We start from the raw sequence: 20,798 nt of genomic DNA, 5'->3' as shown, positions 1-20,798 counted from the left end.
TTGCATGTTTTACCTTTCAGCAAAGTCCAATAGACATATTTAATCTGAAAAAAAAAAAAAAAAGAAATCACACATTCAGCTTTCTGTTCTCGTTGGGAAGCCCAGCAGCTGAGCTCATTATAAGTTCTGAAAAATATCTTTGAGGACTGTCTGCTGTGAACAAACACACAGCTGTTCAACTAGCAATGCATGTAAAAATCAGCTCCAATTTTAATATATATTTTTGTGCTGCTGAGATTAGACTCCAGCTCTGTTGGCAGTTCTTCAAGTTCAAATTACTCATCAGCTTATTTTGAAATGAATAATATTTTTTTATTTCTTCATTCTGATAAAAGGCTAATGCAGACCAAAATATACTTACAACTGATGCAATGCTTGCTTTTGATTTGGCACGGTTATACTTTCATGGCAAATCAAGAAATGGCTTGCTTGAAAATGTATTCTGGCTTTTGGTTTCTTCCAGACAAAATCTTGCCTTTTTTTTTTTAGACAGCCTGGATGCATACTTCATACTTGCAGATTCATTTGGCAAAGACATGCATGGCTATTTTTCTCAGAAAAGTCAAAATATAAATGCTGAGAGTGTGTGATTCACATACTCTTTTGAAAATAAAAATGCTGAACCAGGACTCAGTGCATGTTATTTTGCCAGCTAACTTTGCATTAAGCAATTATTTTGACACACAGAATTTTGTGTGAGTAATCAAATCTGTCATCTTGGTAATGGAAACACAAGTCAGGAATAATTTGCATGCCTAATGATAGGAAAGAAGATGAGGGTCTTGCCTCAAGCTATTCCAGCATTTCGTTTTGCTTGCTTTAATTTTGATACAACAATAATGTTTATTCCCAAACTGAACATGAATGGAGTTTTCCCCACTGCTTACAATTCTACATTGTACTGAATAAAAAAGAAAACTTGGTAGGTATCTTATCAAATATTTTTGTTATTTTTTTATACATTATTATATTTCTGTTTTGAATGTAGTGAAGAATACAGGTATTTCCTTAGGGGGGAAAAAATGCTTTCTTGGTGGTTCCCCTGTTTAGAAGGATTTTGGTACCAAAAAATGGTTTAAGATCCTAGCATGGGATGTGCTTCCAGTTTCAGACTTTGGTGGCAGCAGCTGCCTCAGTTAGAATCCCAATGAAAGTCTGAATAGCAATGTGTAGAAAGAATGACCTTCTGCCACGCTCCAGTGAAACTGTTACCGCTGCAAGGCAATGTAGATGTCATTGCCAGACACTCGGTAGTAATTAATTTTTTTCAATTAGGTATAGTGCAATTGTTGCTATCAGCTCCGGTTTTGTTGCAGAGTATCACCAAGTAAGAGAAAATATATTTTCTTAGAGTGATTCCTTCATGTTTGTTTGCCAGAAGAAAATCTTTATAATGGTGAGCATAATTCACAAAATACGAAAAGTTTCAACTTTTCCAATCTGTCCAAAATCATTTACACTGAAAAGTGAGCAGTTCCATAAGGAAAAGAGGACAGAACCAGCTAAATGTTAGCTTTTGTATAAGCTATTTAGAAAACTGTTTCTGTAGCTTCAGAAACAGGTATTGTTTCAAATTCAGGTACTTCCTTGAATGGGGATGAGATGCGAAAGATTTCATATCCAAATTCAATGGCGATTTTACAGTACTTGTGTGTCAGCAGTTATATGCTGATAATTTATAAGAAACAGCACACTGTGGGAGCCTGGGACAACCCCTCTCTGACACAAAATTGGAATGTCCTGGAACCTGGTATTTAGGAAAGAAAGCTTGGTAGTCCACATAAACCACATAGTCCATAATTTTCACCTCATTTCTAAAACAAAGTTAACAGCAGAAGTTAGGAAGATAAAGTACACCTATCTGTGTGTCTGTTTTACTGTTCTACTTATTTTTAGTAGTTATCGTCTGTGTCAAATCACGTATTTATGTTCCTTTATGTTCACTGTAAAGTTAATAAATGGCAGACAGTGTGATAAATTATTTGTTATCTTGTGGTTATTTTTCTGTAAAACAGTCTCTCAGAATAGTAAAAATAAATCTTTGCATATAATAATATTTTATAGCATTTCTAGTTTCAAACTTATCTGAAATAATGTCCTAAAAATTCAGGATGTATATGATCTTCCCTTTTATTTTCAGAGGAAAAAGTGACTTAGCAGCAATTCCACCGAATTTACTATGTTATTCCATACTCATTCAATTTAAATTGTTCTTCCTTTGCTTTTGATTCAATCTTCCAGATTGAATATTCTTATAATTGTATTCCCACTTGCTGGAATAATAATGGAATTTTAGTATCAAATTTGCTTATTCCTTTTTAGGCCACATCCAGTCATGATTTTTCTGCATGTTTTAGTGGTACCTTTTTCTCTAGGTTCCATCTAAACATCTACTAAAATGCTTTCATGTTCCATCCTTCTATGTTCCCAGCTTTCACTTATCCATTCATAGCTCTACTAAAACTTCCATCACCATACAAATGTACTTCATTTACCATTCCCAAAATGCCAAGTGCTGACTACTCTTTGAAAATCAGATGGATAATTGAAGGCACCTAAATTTCAAACTCACTCTCAGAAGGATTAAACTGTGCTCAGTTTAATTAAACTTCAACACAAATCGATTCAGACAGTTGGTTGAGTTACTCTATATTTATTTATGTACCACAAAGACACAGGTTCACTCTTTGAGGTGTTTTCCTACCTCTTCCATTAACTTGGAACACTTGCTCCAGTGTACGGTAGCACAGATAAATGTTAAAGCACTCTGAAGACACCTGAAGTTGCAAAACAGTGTGTCTCCACCATTTACCACTTTGCCATATCGCTCATGCCAGCTTCCATCGTCAGTGAGCAAGAGCAGACAAAAACAACAAAGACTGATAAGTTTACCAGCTCTGTTAGCTGATTAAATCAAGTTTGAGATGCTGTTCCAGTGTAGTCACTTCCAAAATTCCCCTATTAGATTGTGTAGCATCAGGCTTTGACTCTGACACAAGGCTTTCAAGTCTTTTTTTAAACAGCCAGAAAATAAAAAAGAATAGATCACTGTGATTTTGCCAGTTCTGCAAAGTTGATCAGCAACATGACTGATGGCAGAATAGCAGCTTCCATTTTTGTGTGGTGGATTTCAAATCAAGGGAAAGTGAAAAATATAAAATTCTTGGTATCAGCAGTTGATATATAAATCAGAAGTTATTACTTATATTTGGACAGATTTTTCTACACTTTTGCTGTGTCAGCCGTCAGAAGTTTTAATGTTGAGGTTACACTAACTGTGAGTATAAAGAAGTTTCACATTAGCTAATTTTGAGATAGGAAGTGTTCTTTCATTCTACAAGACTCTGCTCCTGATGGAGCTCGATCATAGTTCTACTGCCAGGACTGGCATTATTGCAGTTTTTGTTATCTTTAAATAGAATTTATTACTAAGTTAAATAATCATTCATCACCGAAAGCAAATTGGTTATAGCTGTTGAACCATTTTTCATATTTATCCAGTAGTCATTTCATTTTGTCCTAGAAGCCTGAGATGCAAGGAATAATGGACTGATAATTACCCATTTCTCATAACTGGCATATATTGTGTTTGTACTCTTTCCATTTACAGCACATTCAATTGTGCTTTCATTTTGATACTTCTGAAATGTTTGTTTGGTTTGATTTGTTTTTGTTTTATGTTAGCATTTTATCTGAAAAATTATAGATTACCCAGGAGAAACCCCAACAATCCCTCTGCAAAACTAACACCTTTTGTTGTTTTAGTTTTTCAAATGTTTAAAGAAAACAAGTCAAATAGAGTAGTCTTTCAACAATGTGATTATCATACATCATCATGTAGAGTGCATGACATCAAAAGTTTTATGTTGATTGATCTTAATTACTTTTTTCTGGCCAGAGAGAATATTCTGGCCAGACAAATACCTCTTCAAGCCAAGCACAATGATGACATCATTGACAAAAAGAGCTGAAAGAACAGTTTTTACTTTGATGAAATATGGAAAAAGATTTGCAGTAGAATTACTTAGCCTTGCATTCATTTACTTGTCAACACAGTATGTTAAAACATCTGACATGACTTCATCACTACTGTACATTCACTGAAAATCAACGTCATCATCTGCTTATGCCATTGGATGATGCAGGTGCTGAGAACTCTTCCACTAAATGAATTTTTAATTCACTTTTTTGCTGTGAATAAGAAATCATCTTTGTAAGATAACACATTAATCCTTCATGTGTAGGTCTACCTTTTACAACTGACATTCTCAAGTCTTAAAAGTCCCAAGGGATTTTTAAAAAGAAGCTTGATGAATCATTAAAAAGGAATGAGTAAAATGTTATGGCTAAGTAGTTAAATTCTATTAACAGACTTTCAATTAGCCTTCAGTGGCTAAGCAAACACAAAACAATAGGATCAGTACTTACAAAAATGCACTATATTTTAGATGTGGTTTCATCATAGTTACTACATTTGTCCTTGAGAAAATATAGGCAAATTATAACTTTAAGTCAAAATCAAAGAGTAATTTCAGAGTTAAAATTTGATTCTGGAAACTAAAATCTAAAATCTAAAAAACCCCAAAAATAACTCTTTAATAAGGTGGGTTAATATTTTGCCAAAGTTGTTCTTGTTCAACTGTCTTTTCAATTTTGAAATGTTCTCCAGATGATTTTCTGATACTGTTCAAAAGACGTTATATTTACAGTACATATGTATTAAATCCTAAATATGTTTAGTTTTTTCTAGCTCTTCAAATGCTATATTGGTTTTTTGTTTGACTTTTTTTTTTAATTAAGCTTTTAAGGCACTAAGGCTTTTTGCATATTTTTATTGGAAACTGGCATCTCTGAGGTTTCTAGTGAACATCGAAAATTCAAAGGGATGTAGAAAACTCTTGTAAAGATAGTCTTTAACCTATTCTGGTTTTCTCATTATGTTTACAGTATTTCAGGTCTAATGCCAGTATCACTTTTTTTTCTCACACTTTTAATTCCTATAAATATGTACCTCAATGTGCTGTACGAGATTAAGCATTTTAAGATATCTGATTAACAATTGCTTATAGTGATTTAATACCTGATGATGGTCAATTTTTAGTGTGATTAAAAGTAAAATCCAACGTAATGGTAATACTTTTGTCATTTATTATGCTGAAATATAGGAAAAATTAGTTGTTTATTCCTTGCATTTTAATTTACTATTCTAACATGGAAATTACAAAGTATAAATATAGGGTTCTGGTTTTAAATGTTGCATATCTTGATTTAATAATGCTGAATGCATATATGGTGCACATTTTAATTGCAGACATGGTCATCAGAGAAATGGCATCTTCTTCAGGTCAGATATGTGATTGACCTTGATTTCATTGTGGCTTTTTTTGTATTTACTGTGGATTCCATCTCTAACAAACAGAACCACTCAGCAGCTTTCATATAAACTCATGATTTAATAATAGATCCCTCTCCACATCTCATTTTTCTTCTACTTGCTTGAAACATTAAGGTTTACCATTTCAGCTACTGAATTATGCAAAGCTTTCTTCATCAGTTTGAAACTTTCATTGTGAATGCTCCTGACTATTATGATTTCTTTCCTTTTCTTTTGCAGGTTTTACGTTTTCACATAGTTGTTAGAAAGCAGATGATCCCCTGTGCTTTCAGGTTCTTTATGTAGCTTTTTATTTGTATTTCTTTTCACAGATGAAGATGATACTTCAGTTAGTACTCCACCAGCAGGTTAGGACCGTGGTAGTGCTTTGTGTGTGTATGTATGTATGTACTTTTCTCTTGACTGTTAATGAAGAAAGAGTCCAAACCATTAGACTGAACTCAAAACAGACTAATTAGAGAAAAAAGTTTCTTGAAGTGCACTACATTAAATTGAACTCTGTTCAGAAGTACAAGACCTTCATAGCAGATAAGTTCCTTTCCGGTCCTGACTTGAGGTCTATGGAAGGACTGACAAATAAAGGTAAAATATTGGTTCGCAGCTCTGAAAGCAGCTGCCCTTGTCTTTTTCTATCAACAGACATGAAATGCATTTTTCAGGTTAGTCTTGAGAGAAAATTCCAGAATTAAAATTAGACAGATGCCTTATGTATGAGTTCAGAAAAGGTTTATCCACATAATTATTTATCACCTCACGTTAGGCCATAAGACCTACAAGGTAGTTTGAACGTACTACTCCAAGGCATTGCTGCCAAGCTGGCAAGTAAAATGCCTTTGGTTGCTGTCAGTAAAAGAAAAGCAGCAGCACAGAGGTCCATCATGATTGATGTGACATAGGCAGAAACTCTCCATTGCTTGCTTAATAAGATTTTAAAAAATAAATTGAATGAAACAGAGTTTTGAACACTAGAAAACACTTCGAAGTGTTTCAAGTGAAAAATAGTTTTTATGCTTTTAATTACTTTTACTCCCCTAAATGATCATGTTTTTCCTGATTTCTCCCAGAAGAATTTGTGTTATTAACTTTGGACTGAATGCTATCTGTAAAGTCAGTGGCAGTACATTACTTTACAGTACTAGAGTACCTGATTGGTAAACCCTAAATATATAAATAATATCGTAATCACAACCCCCTAAAATGTCATTTTGACTGTCACTATTTTGCTTAACCTAGATAAATAAATAGGCTATTTAAATAATTCAAAGTACTATCCTCTCAGATAAACATTGAACAATATAAATTCATCTATTTTCTGAAAATACACAGGTCATGAAAAATACATTAGCCTCATGGAATCCTTCTAAATATGAACTACTAACAAGAAAAACTTGAATGGGAATTTAACTAAACTAATTTACATTTTCTAGGGAAAGGGGAAAAGATTTCTGAGTTTTTTTCTTAGCTCTTCACTTCCTTTTTCTGGTATTCAAGTAGTTCCTCATGGGTATGTTCTTAAATATCTAGTCTAATCTTCTTGCATGAAGAATTAATGTTCTTAAAATCTCAGTGAGGTTAGTTAGGCTGTGATCTCTGAGCTGGTGTCATCTAAATTGCTCTTCCCTTTCAGATGGGATGTCTAAGCCAGCAGAAAGAAAAGATTCAGGTGAGACCTCCTGAAAAACATGATGAAGCACTCCAAAATTAACTAATACAATTATTCTTAATACTTTAAATCTTAAAGCCAATACTTATTTTTGTTTTCATTGTTTATACAGCCTCAAACTATAGCTGTGGAAATGCTTTTAAGTATCAAAACAAATAGGTTTCTAGCAGCTAAACAAGGAGTGAGAGACAGCTCTGCTGTACAAGACAGGACATGTATCAGTATTTTACACATACATACATACCTATCTATCTATACCTACTTCTATATAGATAGATATGCAGCTATTCCCTTCCTCCTCAGCATACAGGGTGACAGTGGCTTACCTGAATCCCACACACAGGCCCCAGGAGACTGTAGGAGAATGGCTTCTTCTCACAGCTCAAAGGATGGTGGGAAAAACTTAGGAAAGTTATAACCTCTTTCTTCCTACCCTGGCAGGTAACGCATACTACACCCACTTTTGTGGTTTCAGGATTTGCAGCCTCTGGAACAAAATGAGCAGCAGGTACTTCAACCATGGTTATTGACCTGGCATAGCCGCCTATGCCAGTCCCCTGAGCCAACGTCAAACCCACGTTTTGTTCTGTTTGTTTAATAAACAGGAAAATGTTAATATCTAAAGGTGATGATAATATTTAGGTGTTATTTTATGTGGTACCAAATTAATGACTCTATGTAAGCTTCTTCCTTTTATTAATACCCTTTTTCCATTTCACCCTGTGACGTGTTAGGTTACTGCATGTGACCAGGTCCTGTACCGAGCATTGTCACCTCATTCTGTTTATACCAGTAACTATCGTTTGTTCTTACGTTGTTTCCATATACTACCAAGTTATACTGGCATAATCTAAACATACAGATTACAGAGAGAGTATATATAGATGTGTATCTATATATATATTTGTGTTCATGTATGTCTGTATATATGTTTTCATATATGTGTATATACATGTGTGTATATACATGAATGTCTTTACCTGTAATATTGTACAAGCAAACATACACAGATGTGTTAGCTACACCACCCATAATTTACTGAAAGATTGAAAGGTAAAGATTTCATAGCAAAGCAATCTAGCATTTCTATATCTTTTAAAAATTCCTAATAGACTTTGGGATAATCAAAACAGTCTGGTTGCATTTCCCACTGTTGTCACAAGTTGCGTTGAATTCATGAGTGATGGAGATCTTCATGAGTTAAAAGGATTCCTGTAGCCGTAGCCTCTACAATTCTGACTTTAGGAAAATGACTTTCTACAGAAAATGCTGAGCAGGGAAAGGAACTTTTAATTTCAAGTCCAGGGTTTGACTAAGGGAGAAGTGTTGTGTGGCTGGTTCCTCATTTATGCTAGTTATGAAACCAAAATGAAAAGAGCATTGGATACGCTATAAAAATCTACCTTCACTTCTGAAACAAGAAGCTCAAGGGGAGCAAGGGAGTTGCAGCTCTGAGTTGAAAGAGACCAATAGCTTTGTTAATTACAGCTGTGCACTTCCACGTTTGCTCCGCTCTTCAGTGCTACCATGGCAACAATGGCTTTACTCAGTTTCCCCTATGCACTGGCAATAACTCCTCAAAAAAAGGAGAGGTGGCATTTGGGAAATGAGACACATGCTTTGCCTTTCTGCAGAAAGGGAGCAGGAAGCAGACAGAAGTTTGCTGCCTTGCTTTCCCTGTCTTTTCTATTCAGAATCAGCTTCAGCCATGGTTTTTCGTGTATTTTGCCTGAGATATAACTGCATAGCACAAAGCCAGGACTGCTCAGATGAGCAGAAAGACCAGAAATGAACAGCTGAGCTCAGACTGTTTTTCACCCTGGGGAAACTGCTCACTTGCTGCTTCTCTCAGTACAATTGCTCCTTTTCAGTTCCAAAATCCCAATGTCCAGAAGAGAAGATGCTGTGCCTGAACACATGACACAATCATTTCCCTCTGACAAACTTTTTTTTTCTGTAGAACTCAGCCAATGCACATGGCAGGATACAGCACTGACTGATCCTAACTTTCTGTTTCTATCATGGTAAAAAAGAACAAGGTTCAACAATAAGCTTCATCCCTGCCTTATTTTAAGGACAAAGAATAAAAAATAGCTTGTACAATTGACTGAGTTTGGGTTTGAGAGAGACCCAGTGACACTGCATATCATATGTGGTTTTTTTGTGCTTATAGCTGTTTGTGTTTTCAGAACCTCATCTCTTCTGAAAAACAAAGAGCTGACCTTTGTGCATTTCCTCTGTAAAGCACTCATGGTTGAATGCTGGTGCCATTCGAGTTGCTCAGTACCCATCTTGGCTGATCAGGTTCCCCTCTCTTCCTCCCTGATAGTTTCGTTTTCTGTCACCACAGAGGTAGCATTCTTGCAGGAACTGTACACAATGTGACAGCCAAGCAGTGGATGTCAGTGTGAACAAAAACTGACATATCTTTCAGGACATCTGAAGAGAAAGGTAGTAGGGTTAGAGAGTTCAGTAAGTTCAGGTAAGTGCATTTTAGAGGGAGGAAAACCCACTCAGATGATTAACATTTCCCTCTCTCTCTGCATCTTAGTATGGTCTATTGGAGAAGGAGCTCCAGAAGAATCAGAAAAACGTGATGATTCCCAAATGTCCACTCTATTCATTGAAAAACCTCAGAGTGGTTCAGTGAGCGTTGGTAAGTGCTTAGAAACAAAATCAAAAGCCACTCCCATTGAGACAGGTACTGAGGCAGAGGCAAGAAAGATATGTGCAGTTCTTGTAACACTCAGCTTCTGCCCTCAGCTGAGACAGATTGTAGTTGGATGTGAGCTCTACTTCTCAAAGACAAAAAGAACTGTACAAAGAGAAGCAAAACCCAATTGTTTAATTCAAGGCAAGCTCAAAATCTAATAGTTTACTAAGCACAATGGGCAAGAGGTATAATTTCTGGAGAAGAGAGCTGGTTACTGTAATGCTGTTGACTGTACTGTCATTGATATGTCAGGAAGATCTACCCAAAGGCCTGCAGCACAGCTTCGAGATTGCCAGGTCAACCTGTGTATCCTACAGCTGAGTGTAAATTGGCAAGTAGACTAATAGGAGCAGCTCTGCAGGGAAGCTGATAGGGTCACCCCCACTGTAACCATTCTGGGGGATTTGCTCCGAACTAGCACTGGTTTAGTCCAGTGGCCTATATACCTATGACCAGCTGGAGCACAGCTGGCAAACACTCAGACCACATCTGTGATTTTAATTTCATCCTAGAGGAATCGGGTTCAAGCACTGTGAGGACTTTTTGTGTTGTGAACCAGAGCACACTAAACGGGGATGGTTAGGAGGTTCACTTCCAAACTGCACTCCTTAGCCGTACTATCATGGTAAGGTAGCTGCATCCTAAGCAGGGTAGGAGCAATGGTGAGAAGTTCAGTACAGGATATCTATGAATGTTCTGCACTTTGATACACTAAGAAGTGGTCAGATGGAGGGTGGGGTGGGGTGTGTTTATGTATGCCTATTATTTTTATCAGTTTCTGAGTAGAAAATTATCATTTTGGGAGAATATAATTAGAAAATAAATATAAGGAGTTATTCTTTTCTGAAGCCCATGAGTATTAGAATGGAAACTCAGCAGGGACTGGGCAGTGATGTTCTGAAAATTGAGCTAACTTCTACAATTCCCAAATTATTGTTTAGAGAAGGCTCTTTCCCTCTCTTCTCAGCTTAAAGAATCAATAATAGAAATGCATTAAGAGCTCCAGGCTTTCTTTTCCAGACTGGAATTTATTCATGTTACAACTGCCTAGTAGCCCAGAAATACCTGTTCTTGTTTTAGGCAAGGAAATTCAAATATTGGGAACAATTTACCCATGAGAGCATAGAGTTTTGTCTCAACTAATTTATCCTGCTTCTCAGTGTCTCAAGGTCCACATCAACAAGGGCAGAAGGATTCCAGACCCCAAATCATTAATCTCTATAAGACTGCAGTACTTTCATAGCCTGTGTGACTCCATCTGATTCTTATTGTCATGGTAGAGCAAGTACATGGAGACTGGATGGAGCAGTAGTAAAAGAAACTTGTACAGATGTGACTACACATTCCTCAATGACTGCATTACTAATTTTTCTTTTCAAAAGGTGGGAATATTACATTTATAGCCAAAGTGGAAGCCAAAGATCTTCTCCGAAAGCCAAATGTTAAGTGGTTCAAAGGAAAATGGATGGACCTGGCCAGTAAAGCGGGGAAGCACCTGCAGCTGAAAGAGTCTTTTGAGCGTCACACTAAGGTGTGTCTTTGCTTTTCTTTCTTAATGGGGCAAAGCTCCAAAGAGATCTTAAAGGTCAGCTTAAGACAACAGGTAGAAATTCAAGAGCAGTGGCTTCTAACTCTGCCTTTCCCATGCAGTTTTCAGTGATGATCTCTGACCCTGCTTAGAAGCAGAATTTTCTGCTTTCCCCACTCAGGACAAGTAGTGGCAGAAAAGACAAAGTTTTCCATTGCCATTTCTGGGTTGCAGTTTCTTTCCAGACCCCTTTATTCAAGTTATTCCTTGTTCCTGGTTTAGGTCTGAAAGATTAATCCTTTAACTTCTGCTTTGTGCAAATGTAACCCTCACATTAATGAACAATGATGTTTGATTTTTAGATTCACACATTTGAGATGCATATCATTAAAGCTAAAGAAAACTATGCAGGGAACTATCGCTGTGAAGTATCTTACAAGGACAAGTTTGACAGTTGCTCTTTTGACCTTGAAGTTACTGGTAAGACTCCATTTGTGTCTGTAAGGCTTTATAAAGACATTTTTTTTTAACCTGAAATGCCACCTAATTTTGTTCAGAACCTTTAAATGAAGCAATGCTTGCAATGAACTTTTTTAGCATAGTGCTCAGCGAATTTTCTTAAGTGTCTGCAAGTTATTGTTTAAATGAACATTGGGATAGATAGCATGTGAGACATTTACACAAAAATTAGAAAAGCTGGCAGATAAAACTAGTACTGAATTCAAGTCAGGCTCTGGCACACAAGACAAAGAGCTAGGCTTAGGCTATTCAGAAAGGCTCCATCTGGCAGCATCTGAACAGAGGGACACGGAGTGCTCCTGGCTTGCCAGTGCTTTGCACTCTGATCAGTCATGGTATGATCATACTAGAGAAAGCTATTTCTTCCACTCTTTGTCAAAGTAAAGACTAATACAATGTGGAGAGCACTGGAGAGCAGTGCCTTTGTCTACTTCTATGTTGTAAAAGGTCTTACTCTGGCAAACCTCAACACACAGGCTTATCTTTTCCTTCGAGAGCAGTTCTGCCAGCACAACAGTGCACACATACCTGCACGATCAGACTGAGAAAGATGGATGTCTTCCAAAATTCCAGGACCAGCAGCCAGAGGATGAACTAGTTGTTCACCCTCTCATAAGGCATGCTCACTGAATGGCCTGGACCAGACTGTTCACCAGTCAGAGGAAGCCAGTCACAGTTAAAGGGACATTTGGCAGCTGACTGACTGCCTGAGGGGCATAGGTATGTGTGTGTATTCAGAGGTGAGCAAGGCAGAGGCCAACCTGGATGCATCCATTCACTGGCTATGGATCAGAACCATTTAATCTGATTCAGTCTGGCACAAACAGATAATTCACACGAGAGGGATTCATCTTTGCACTGAGGACCAAAATTAGTCAGCAGTTGCAGACAGAACTGTTTCTTTCTTCTGATGCTGAGCATACTGTGAAAGCACAAGATGCAAGCAGGAGAGAAAGCATAGGGAATGGGAAAACAAAAAGGCCAGAGCCTGTGTACAGGCAGGAAGGGGATCAGAGAGAAACACCACTGAGAGAGATCTATGCAGAACTGCAAAAAGTAGTTTAGAGAAATGCATTAATTAAACTTAGCTCAGCATTGAACATCTTTGCATTTATCAGAATTTACTGCCAAAGGAGAAGCACAAATGGTGGTCATTTACCAGGACACTGAACAAATTCCATAAGACAAGTTGCAATGATTACATAAATTACATTGATTTCAAATAAAGTTTTTAAATCCTGTATTACTGTTATTTCATAGAGTCTTCCCAGGCTGCCCAATCCATTGACATCAGATCTGCTTTCAAAAGAAGGTAACTTCGTACAGTGGTTCTATGAAGCTCCTCAGTAATGGATGCTGGTAGTATGCATAGAACTCACATCAGTCTTGGCAGAAAATTGTATCAAGTACTTTAAGAAATTTTGTTTGTAAATAAAGATTAAGGAAGTGGAGTTTACGGGAGTTGGTAGAGAGCAAATTGAATTTGATCACACATGTACAGTACATATGATATTATAGACTCTACTGTGAAATTACAGAATTGTTTCTTTAAGGGAGTATGGACTATTTAAGGCAATTAAATGGTTCTTTTTTTAGAGGTTTTTAAAATTTTATTTTCATTCACTAAAATATCCTATTACATTTCCTGAAAGCTGTCCACGACCATATGAAAGTTTCTGGCCTCAGTCCTGTTCCTATTGAAAGCAGAGAGGAAATTCACACTGATTTCAAGGAGATAGGATTTGGCTTTATGTTATCGTACAGTAAAAAACTGTGTCATAGGGCCATCATTATGGGAAAACTACAAATAATATATTGCAGAAGACGTAAGATAAAGCATTGTGTCTCAGGTTTTGTTATCTATTCAAAATAGTATAGATGCTTTTATATATTATTGAAAAAATTGTTTTACAAGGACAGAAATATTCAGAATGAAAATGTTTTACAAACATTCAGAGCATAAACACAGTTTGTTAATTTATGCATACAAGCAAAGCTGTGATTCAGAAGTAACTGCTTTTGTTTAGAGGGGTTTGATTTTAAGAGTAAATGCAAAAGATATTACATTCAAGGTGCACTCCTTTCTTCAGCATATCTTAAAAAAAACCTGCAACACCCGTTCTGCACAAGCGGATTAGGATATCTAAGTACTTTCTGATTATCGATGATTACTTTGCATGCAAAATCTGGGATGAAATACTGGCATAATTTGACCTAACATTTGCAGGATTTTGCCCTTTTTACAAATATTAAAGGCATTTCTTTTGTCTATATGTGCTTTATAATAAGGTATTACTTCTTAAGGTCATATTATAGAAAGAAATGCACCTTCACAGGACTGTGATTCTATCTGTAAAAAATGTATGATGTACTATTTCTTTGGTTTTTAACTGATTTCTACTTTCATTCAGAGAAAGGCTAAATCTTAAGTGTAATGCATCAGTATTTGTCACAGCTATGCATTGTTAAAAATACCAGCTAGCAATGCAAATCTTTGTTTTACTTTCAAAGAAAAAGATCAGCACAAACCCTTTGTTTTTATACACATACACTATGGAAATGAGAAACAAAGCTCGTTGTGTTGATTAGCTTACATTTATTTGTTACTGAAATCTAACACAAATCATGGCAAATTTATGTATACAGTTACAAAAATTTGTCATCAAAGTATAATAACAAGCAATACAAACCTTTGTGTTATTTTTCACAAGTGCCCAAGGAAACATAATTTGTGTGAAAAAGGATACAAGTTTGTGTTGATTTATACAATTCGTGTGTCTGGACAGAGCCTTGGATGACATGGTCTAGTGTGAGATGTCACTGCCCATGGCAGGGGAGTTGGAACCTGATGATCTTAAGGTCCTTTCCAACCCTAATCATTCTGATTCTATGATTCTATATGAGACATATAGAGCATTTGCAATGTGTGTCGTCTAGAGCGTTTGCAACGTGTGTTGTCTAGAGTGTTTGCAATGCGTGTTGTCTAAGTCTTGTTGTATTAAACAAAGATTTAATCTTTTTCTATTAATAACAGCGGTGAAGGACAAGAAGATGCAGGAGAACTTGACTTTAGTGGTCTCCTGAAACGTAGGTGAGAACCAAGTGATGCAGTGAGCAGGTGTGGATTGCAAACCACTAGGTTCACACACAGAAAGAGTCAGGTGTAGCATTAATAACTTCTTAAGAATTTTCTTACCTTTCATTTTCTTTCAATGTTTCTAACTATCAGTCTCATAATATGATCTGCAAATGTTCAATTAGCTGTACCTTTAAGTGTGCAGAAAACAAACTTCAGATTTGAGTGCACTGGATAAAAAGTGAGCCACAACCTAAAGAGACCAATAACATTTCATTTACTTTCTATTTCTTTTGTGTTTGCATGGAGGGTAGAGGGGGACAATTTCCTACACTGGGATGAGCAGTTCAGAAAATTGAGTCTGGTGCAAGAGTAAAAAATGCAAGAGTTAAATTTACCTCTTTTTATACATCTTAATTTGGTTTTATAAGCATCCAGATATGTAAAAGCATATATCATGATTTCAAACCATAGAAATTGATATTATTTCTTTGAAGCTTTCAATATGTGTACACAAATGTTCAGTGGTGTTTTACTCAACTTAAATGTTGGGACAGAGAAAAACTTGGTCGTGTGTTTCTCTGGTTTGCCTTGAAAATATGGTGTTATGATAGTTATGCCTTTAGCTACCTCAGATCTTAAACACAGTTTTTAGTCTTTCAACAGCTTAAGACAAGATTGTTAATTTGTTATTTTTAAAAATTTATCACAGGATTTCTATATGCCACAGAAATCGATGGCAGCTGACCACAGAAAATTCAAAAAGGAACTAGAGCCTTTATCTCATCTACCACTAGTTACATAAAAAGTTAACAATGGGCCCATGGGCCATCATGGTGAGGATAATATTTAAGTAAATAAAGCAAAAAGGAAAGGCTGAAGGAATAAGTAGGCAGTGAAAAGATTACCTGAACCAATTCACAATCACCAGGTTTTGGTTTTTAATCTTCTCATCCCTAATTAGGATCTTCAGTTTGACTTTTTATCATACTAATACAACTTACCACGAGAGTTCTCCTGACTGCCTGTGGGGTGTAACAGAATGCTGCATGTAACAGGTCTTAGTGATTTTGTGGAAAGAGAATTTAAGAGTCATTATCACTTCACTAACAAGTAACTCACAAGTTTTGTAAGAAAAATACTGTATAGCCCTATAAACACAGTATACCTATTGTGTGGTGAATGGGCAAAGCAAACTTCCAGTTTTTAAACACCATTATTTGATACTGGTCTAATTGGTTCATCACCTCCTTGCTCCAGGGACTGACATGCAACCTCATAATTCTGAGCTTAATTGAATACGATTGCTAATTATATTAGGTAGTAATATCCATTTTTATGAAGCCAAATACACGTTTTCATTTCATTTTTTCAAAAGGCAATGTTGCAGGTGTATTCCTTCTCTTTTTTATGCTTATATCACCAAGGAAATAGATAGAACTTTTCACCTATGGTGCATAATACTTGAAACATGTTTTTTTAAAAAGACCTAAATGCATAGAATCTATACACTGCCTACTTTTAAATTTCGTGCTGGTCTTGCAGGAAGACAAACCAGTTCTTATCCCAGTAAGCCACTCTGTGACTGGTTATGCTTCATCAATGCAATGGATCAGTAACAGCATGAAATTCCAAAAGGCATAAGATCCCAAAAACACTCAAACATTTAGGTCCTTTTTTTAAAAAAGTACATTTTTCAATGAAATGCACATTTTTGGGGAAAAGATCTAAAAGTGATTTTGTGGAGAGCTAGGTCTGATAGGTCTGCTTAGGAAATATCAAGCATTATTTGCCCATTACACACAGCAGAAACATCATTGTGGTCTCAAAACAAAGTCGGTTTACTCTATTTGTTCACCAGTTACACAACAGGAAAAAAGAATCTGGAATTACTTATTTCAAGGTGGTTGAAAATCAGGATATTCTAACTGATCCTCATTCTCAACTACTGCCTCATTTAAAGGGGTATGTGATCCTGATTCCCATGGAGTGTACTCCTCCTTAGCATGGACAGGCGTTGCATGGCAAACAGCCAGACCTGGGAGAGGAGAATGACACCCCATGGAGCGTGTCGGACTTTATATATGTTTGCAAGCTGATCTTGACTTGCTGCCATGCAGAAGGAATCTCACTGAAACACCAGTGTTTGCTACACAGTCACCCTCCAGAAAGCATAAGCACAGATAAAAGTAAAAGGAAAGAAACATAAAACCCACAATTGTCTAACAGTAATTCTAAGATAACAATGTAAGTATTTCAAAGATTCCTCAGTGAGAAGCTTTTTTCTTTTTTAAAATAACACTGGCATATTAAGAAAAATAATAAAACCTATGGATTAAACAGCAAAGTGTTTTCCCATAGTTTCTCATCCAGCAATGCAGAGATTCTCAGCGACTCCCTGTGCTGGTTTTGTGTACTTTAAAGAAAATTCTCCATCTGGCTTGATAGAGCTCTGTTCTAGCAGTGTCTTATCCCAAAGCTCAGTCATTTCTTATTTCTCAAATATTTATTTCATCGCTCTATTCTCGAAAGCGCTGACAAAATAGATCAAATCAGAATGATCCTGGTCTGATCTTAATGAATTTACAGGAAAATGAAGTCTAGATTTCCGCTCCAATTCCTGGATAGTTCTAGCAGTTCACTTTTTTTTGAGCTAAACTGTCAATCTCAGAAATTATCATTTTGTTTAGGATGCTTCCATTGTTCTCTCATTTAATGGCTGCCATTGTGAAAATAATTCTACTTCTCTTTATTGGTTGTCTTAGCTTGGAGTTGCAGGTTGTAAAATCGGTATTGAATCTTCTGTATAAAGGTGATGCCTCACACAGGCCTCTGAAAACACTTCCTGCTCTTAAGACTGAGATAAACATGGAAGTCAACAGATCCATCTTGCAAGTCCAAGCTGGTGTGGATTTCTCCAGTTCTTATCCATATGCCAACTTCAAGTAACTGAGAAGCGCTGGTGTAACTACAGACCCAGATTCCCTTGGATTTCAATGTCCTTTCATTAGTCACCCCTAGTAGCAGCTACAGGGACTTAGGATTTGAAAGCATATTTATATAATTATGAAATGTACAGATTAGACTCAGATATCAGTGATGCCATCATAAATTGTTAGAGATTCCATTCAAGTTACAACAGATAAAAGCTATTTAAGTGTGATTTACCCACACGTTACTATAGTGCTATATTTTCATTGTTGTGTTTTGGGTTTGTTTTTTTTTAATAATAATGAAGCAATACAAAAATTCATAACTGATTACACCAGAAAAGGCCAAATTCTACCTTGAAGAAGTATAAAGAAATGTGTGAATGTCATTCTGAGCTATTCAATTCACATCAAATGAAATAAAAAAATATGATGGCAGCCTTCAAATTTTGATCAAAATGCTTCTAACCTTACTGTAGATCCAGCTTCACCTTTTTTATGATGTGATAAAGCCTCACTAACTCTTCTCCCATACTTTTATCTTGCTACTGTTAGGGAGATTAAACAGCAAGAGGAAGAACCTGAGGTAGATGTGTGGGAGCTCCTGAAGAATGCTAATCCCAGTGAATATGAGAAGATTGCTTTTCAGTATGGTATCACTGACCTGAGAGGCATGTTAAAGCGTCTGAAGCGCATGCGCAGGGAAGTGAAGAAGAGTGCAGGTATGGATAAGGCAGAATATTCTGATGTAGTTAAAGGAGCATGCACCTTAAAAAGCCAAACTTGCTTCATTCCCACATAAGGGGGCTTGCACATTACAACTCAAGCTTTATTACTGGAAGGAGTTAAGCAGAGCTACTAGCTTGAAACTGGTCACGAAGTCAGATCTGCACAGCTTTACACTTATTCTAATGTTTCTAGAAAATAAATTGATTCATGTGGGCTAGTTTAAGAATATAGAGCCATAACATTGTGTGCATGTATTCTGACAGCTTTGATGAGATTTATGCAGTGTCATTTCAGCATTCATATTCTTGTTATCTGATTTTCTTTTATAATAACACTTGTCTTCCACAACAGCTTTTGCTAAAGGTCTCGATCCTGCATATCAGGTGGACAAAGGTGGTAAAGTAAGGTTCATGGTGGAGCTCGCAGATCCAACAGTGGAACTCAAGTGGTATAAAAATGGTCAAGAAATACGACCAAGTGCAAAGTAAGTGGCTTTATTGTATGGAAGCAATAAAATGGGTACACATGCATTTCTTTGACAGGTCTGTTTTCCCAGGTTGTGCCAATTTTATTTCTGAATTTCATTATATGTGCAAAGTATGGTGTACTGCTCACGACATAGAGAAGTCCACTAAATGTTAATGCTAAATGCTAATGCAGATTGTCTCCTTTGCATCAAGTGAAAAGAATTAAAGATCCTCAACAAAAAAAAAAAAATTAAGCCATGTCCTACTTGGTAGTTTTTAAAAAATCGAGAAATATTGTGAATAAATAAATCACTTGTCCTTACTTCGATGGTCAGAATCTTTCTACAGTACTTGGGTTCTAAGAGGAAAGATGTTTAATACAAGCTGCTTCATCATCTGTATCACCTGTATACTGGTTTATACTCTTGCTTTATCTATGAGAAGTATTTTTTCAGGTGCAGACACTTGAGTACAGGTAGAACAATGACTAGAAGATAAGCTCAATCCCTGGTATGGGCACAACCAGCTCTCACAGTCTGGTGCAGAAAATCCCATTCCACAGTCAGACACATCTAGGAATGATGACATGCAACCAGTAATGCACAACAATGTAATGTTTAAATGTTTCTCAGCAGCAGAAAATCCTAGCATCTTTTTTCTGTCATCCTGTGAAAAAATGGAAGTCAGCAGAAGCCCTCTTACAAAGAAGGGGCAGATTTCCTTCATTCAATTGCTGCAAAAGTCAATGAAGGATTTTGATTAATATTCATAGTTGACAAAAAATGCATAATGACCAGGATATTTTTTCTTTAGCCCCTGTATCTGCCATGAGCAGTTCAGAAGTGTCTTGCAGGCAGCTATATAGAAACCTCTCAAGTAGAAGAACCTGGATTGAATGTTCTGGTGTATTTCTACCAGGTGGCTGAAGCAGCTGTCAGATGCTAATGAGCTTTGGTCATTACAAAACCTGGAGCAGATCAAAATTGGTGACAGAAAGGTGAAAGGCTCCATATCCCATTACCAAAACCCCATATCCCATTACTGATCTCTTGTGCCATCTGGCCTACCCATAATATTAACTTCTTAACTTCGGCTATTATTATACTTCACAAAAATGTTAAGAGTGTTGGAATGGGGATGGTGTCCTGTTACTGGTTATTTTCATCTTCACTCATCTAGAGTTTCAGACTCCATTTTTTTTTTCCTTTTGCCATCCTTCAAGGCCTGCTCTTCTATTTTTATTTATTTATTTTTTCATATCACCTAAGCCTGGGATTTTCCAACAAGCCAGAAGCCGAAAGACGCTCATTGTCTCTTTACACCATAACTCTTTTTGCCAAAAGCTGTTTGATAGTTCTGTTGAATCTTGGAAGCTATTTCCCAGGACAATTTTTCCTGTTCTTTGTAGAATACAAGGTTCCCACATGTAATAATCCCTAACGCGCTTTCTACATAAAATGAAAGAGGCCCGGCAGTTTTGCTAATTTACCTTTGCTGCATTCCTGTTTAAACAGATACATTTTTGAGCACAAGGGTAACCAGAGAATTTTATTCATCAATAATTGTACCATGGCAGACGATGCTCGCTACTATGTAACAGCTGGTGATGAGAAATGCTCCACAGAACTGTTTGTGAGAGGTAACTATGTCAGCTTGCTCCTATTTCACCTGCTGTAACTTGTGGTGGCTTTTTTGGCTACAACAGAAATTAACAGGGATGACCTTGTTCAGTATATTTATGTATTCACATTAGCAGCTCTTAGGATCACTGAGCATTT

At 36.5% G+C, this 20,798-nt stretch overlaps 1 protein-coding gene across 1 annotated transcript in view; it reads left to right on the top strand.

The window, feature by feature from the left end:
* MYBPC1 (myosin binding protein C1) overlaps positions 1–20,798 on the top strand; it is a gene marked incomplete at its 5' end in the record, with an annotated part of 76,397 nt that overhangs the window by 24,164 nt on the left and 31,435 nt on the right. Inside the window, 10 exons of the mRNA XM_080628573.1 lie at positions 5,707–5,742; positions 7,023–7,058; positions 9,610–9,714; positions 11,154–11,302; positions 11,662–11,779; positions 13,079–13,130; positions 14,853–14,909; positions 18,380–18,546; positions 18,905–19,037; positions 20,535–20,659. Of these exons, the coding sequence (XP_080484699.1) occupies positions 5,707–5,742; positions 7,023–7,058; positions 9,610–9,714; positions 11,154–11,302; positions 11,662–11,779; positions 13,079–13,130; positions 14,853–14,909; positions 18,380–18,546; positions 18,905–19,037; positions 20,535–20,659 (978 nt within the window). The remainder of the gene's footprint in view (positions 1–5,706; positions 5,743–7,022; positions 7,059–9,609; positions 9,715–11,153; positions 11,303–11,661; positions 11,780–13,078; positions 13,131–14,852; positions 14,910–18,379; positions 18,547–18,904; positions 19,038–20,534; positions 20,660–20,798) is intronic.

Source organism: Psittacula echo, assembly GCF_963264785.1.
Source record: "Psittacula echo genome assembly, chromosome: 1".
Classification (NCBI taxonomy): domain Eukaryota; kingdom Metazoa; phylum Chordata; class Aves; order Psittaciformes; family Psittacidae; genus Psittacula; species Psittacula echo.
The sequence above is the reverse complement of the archived record's forward strand: the minus strand, read 5'-3'. Positions and strand labels throughout refer to the sequence as shown.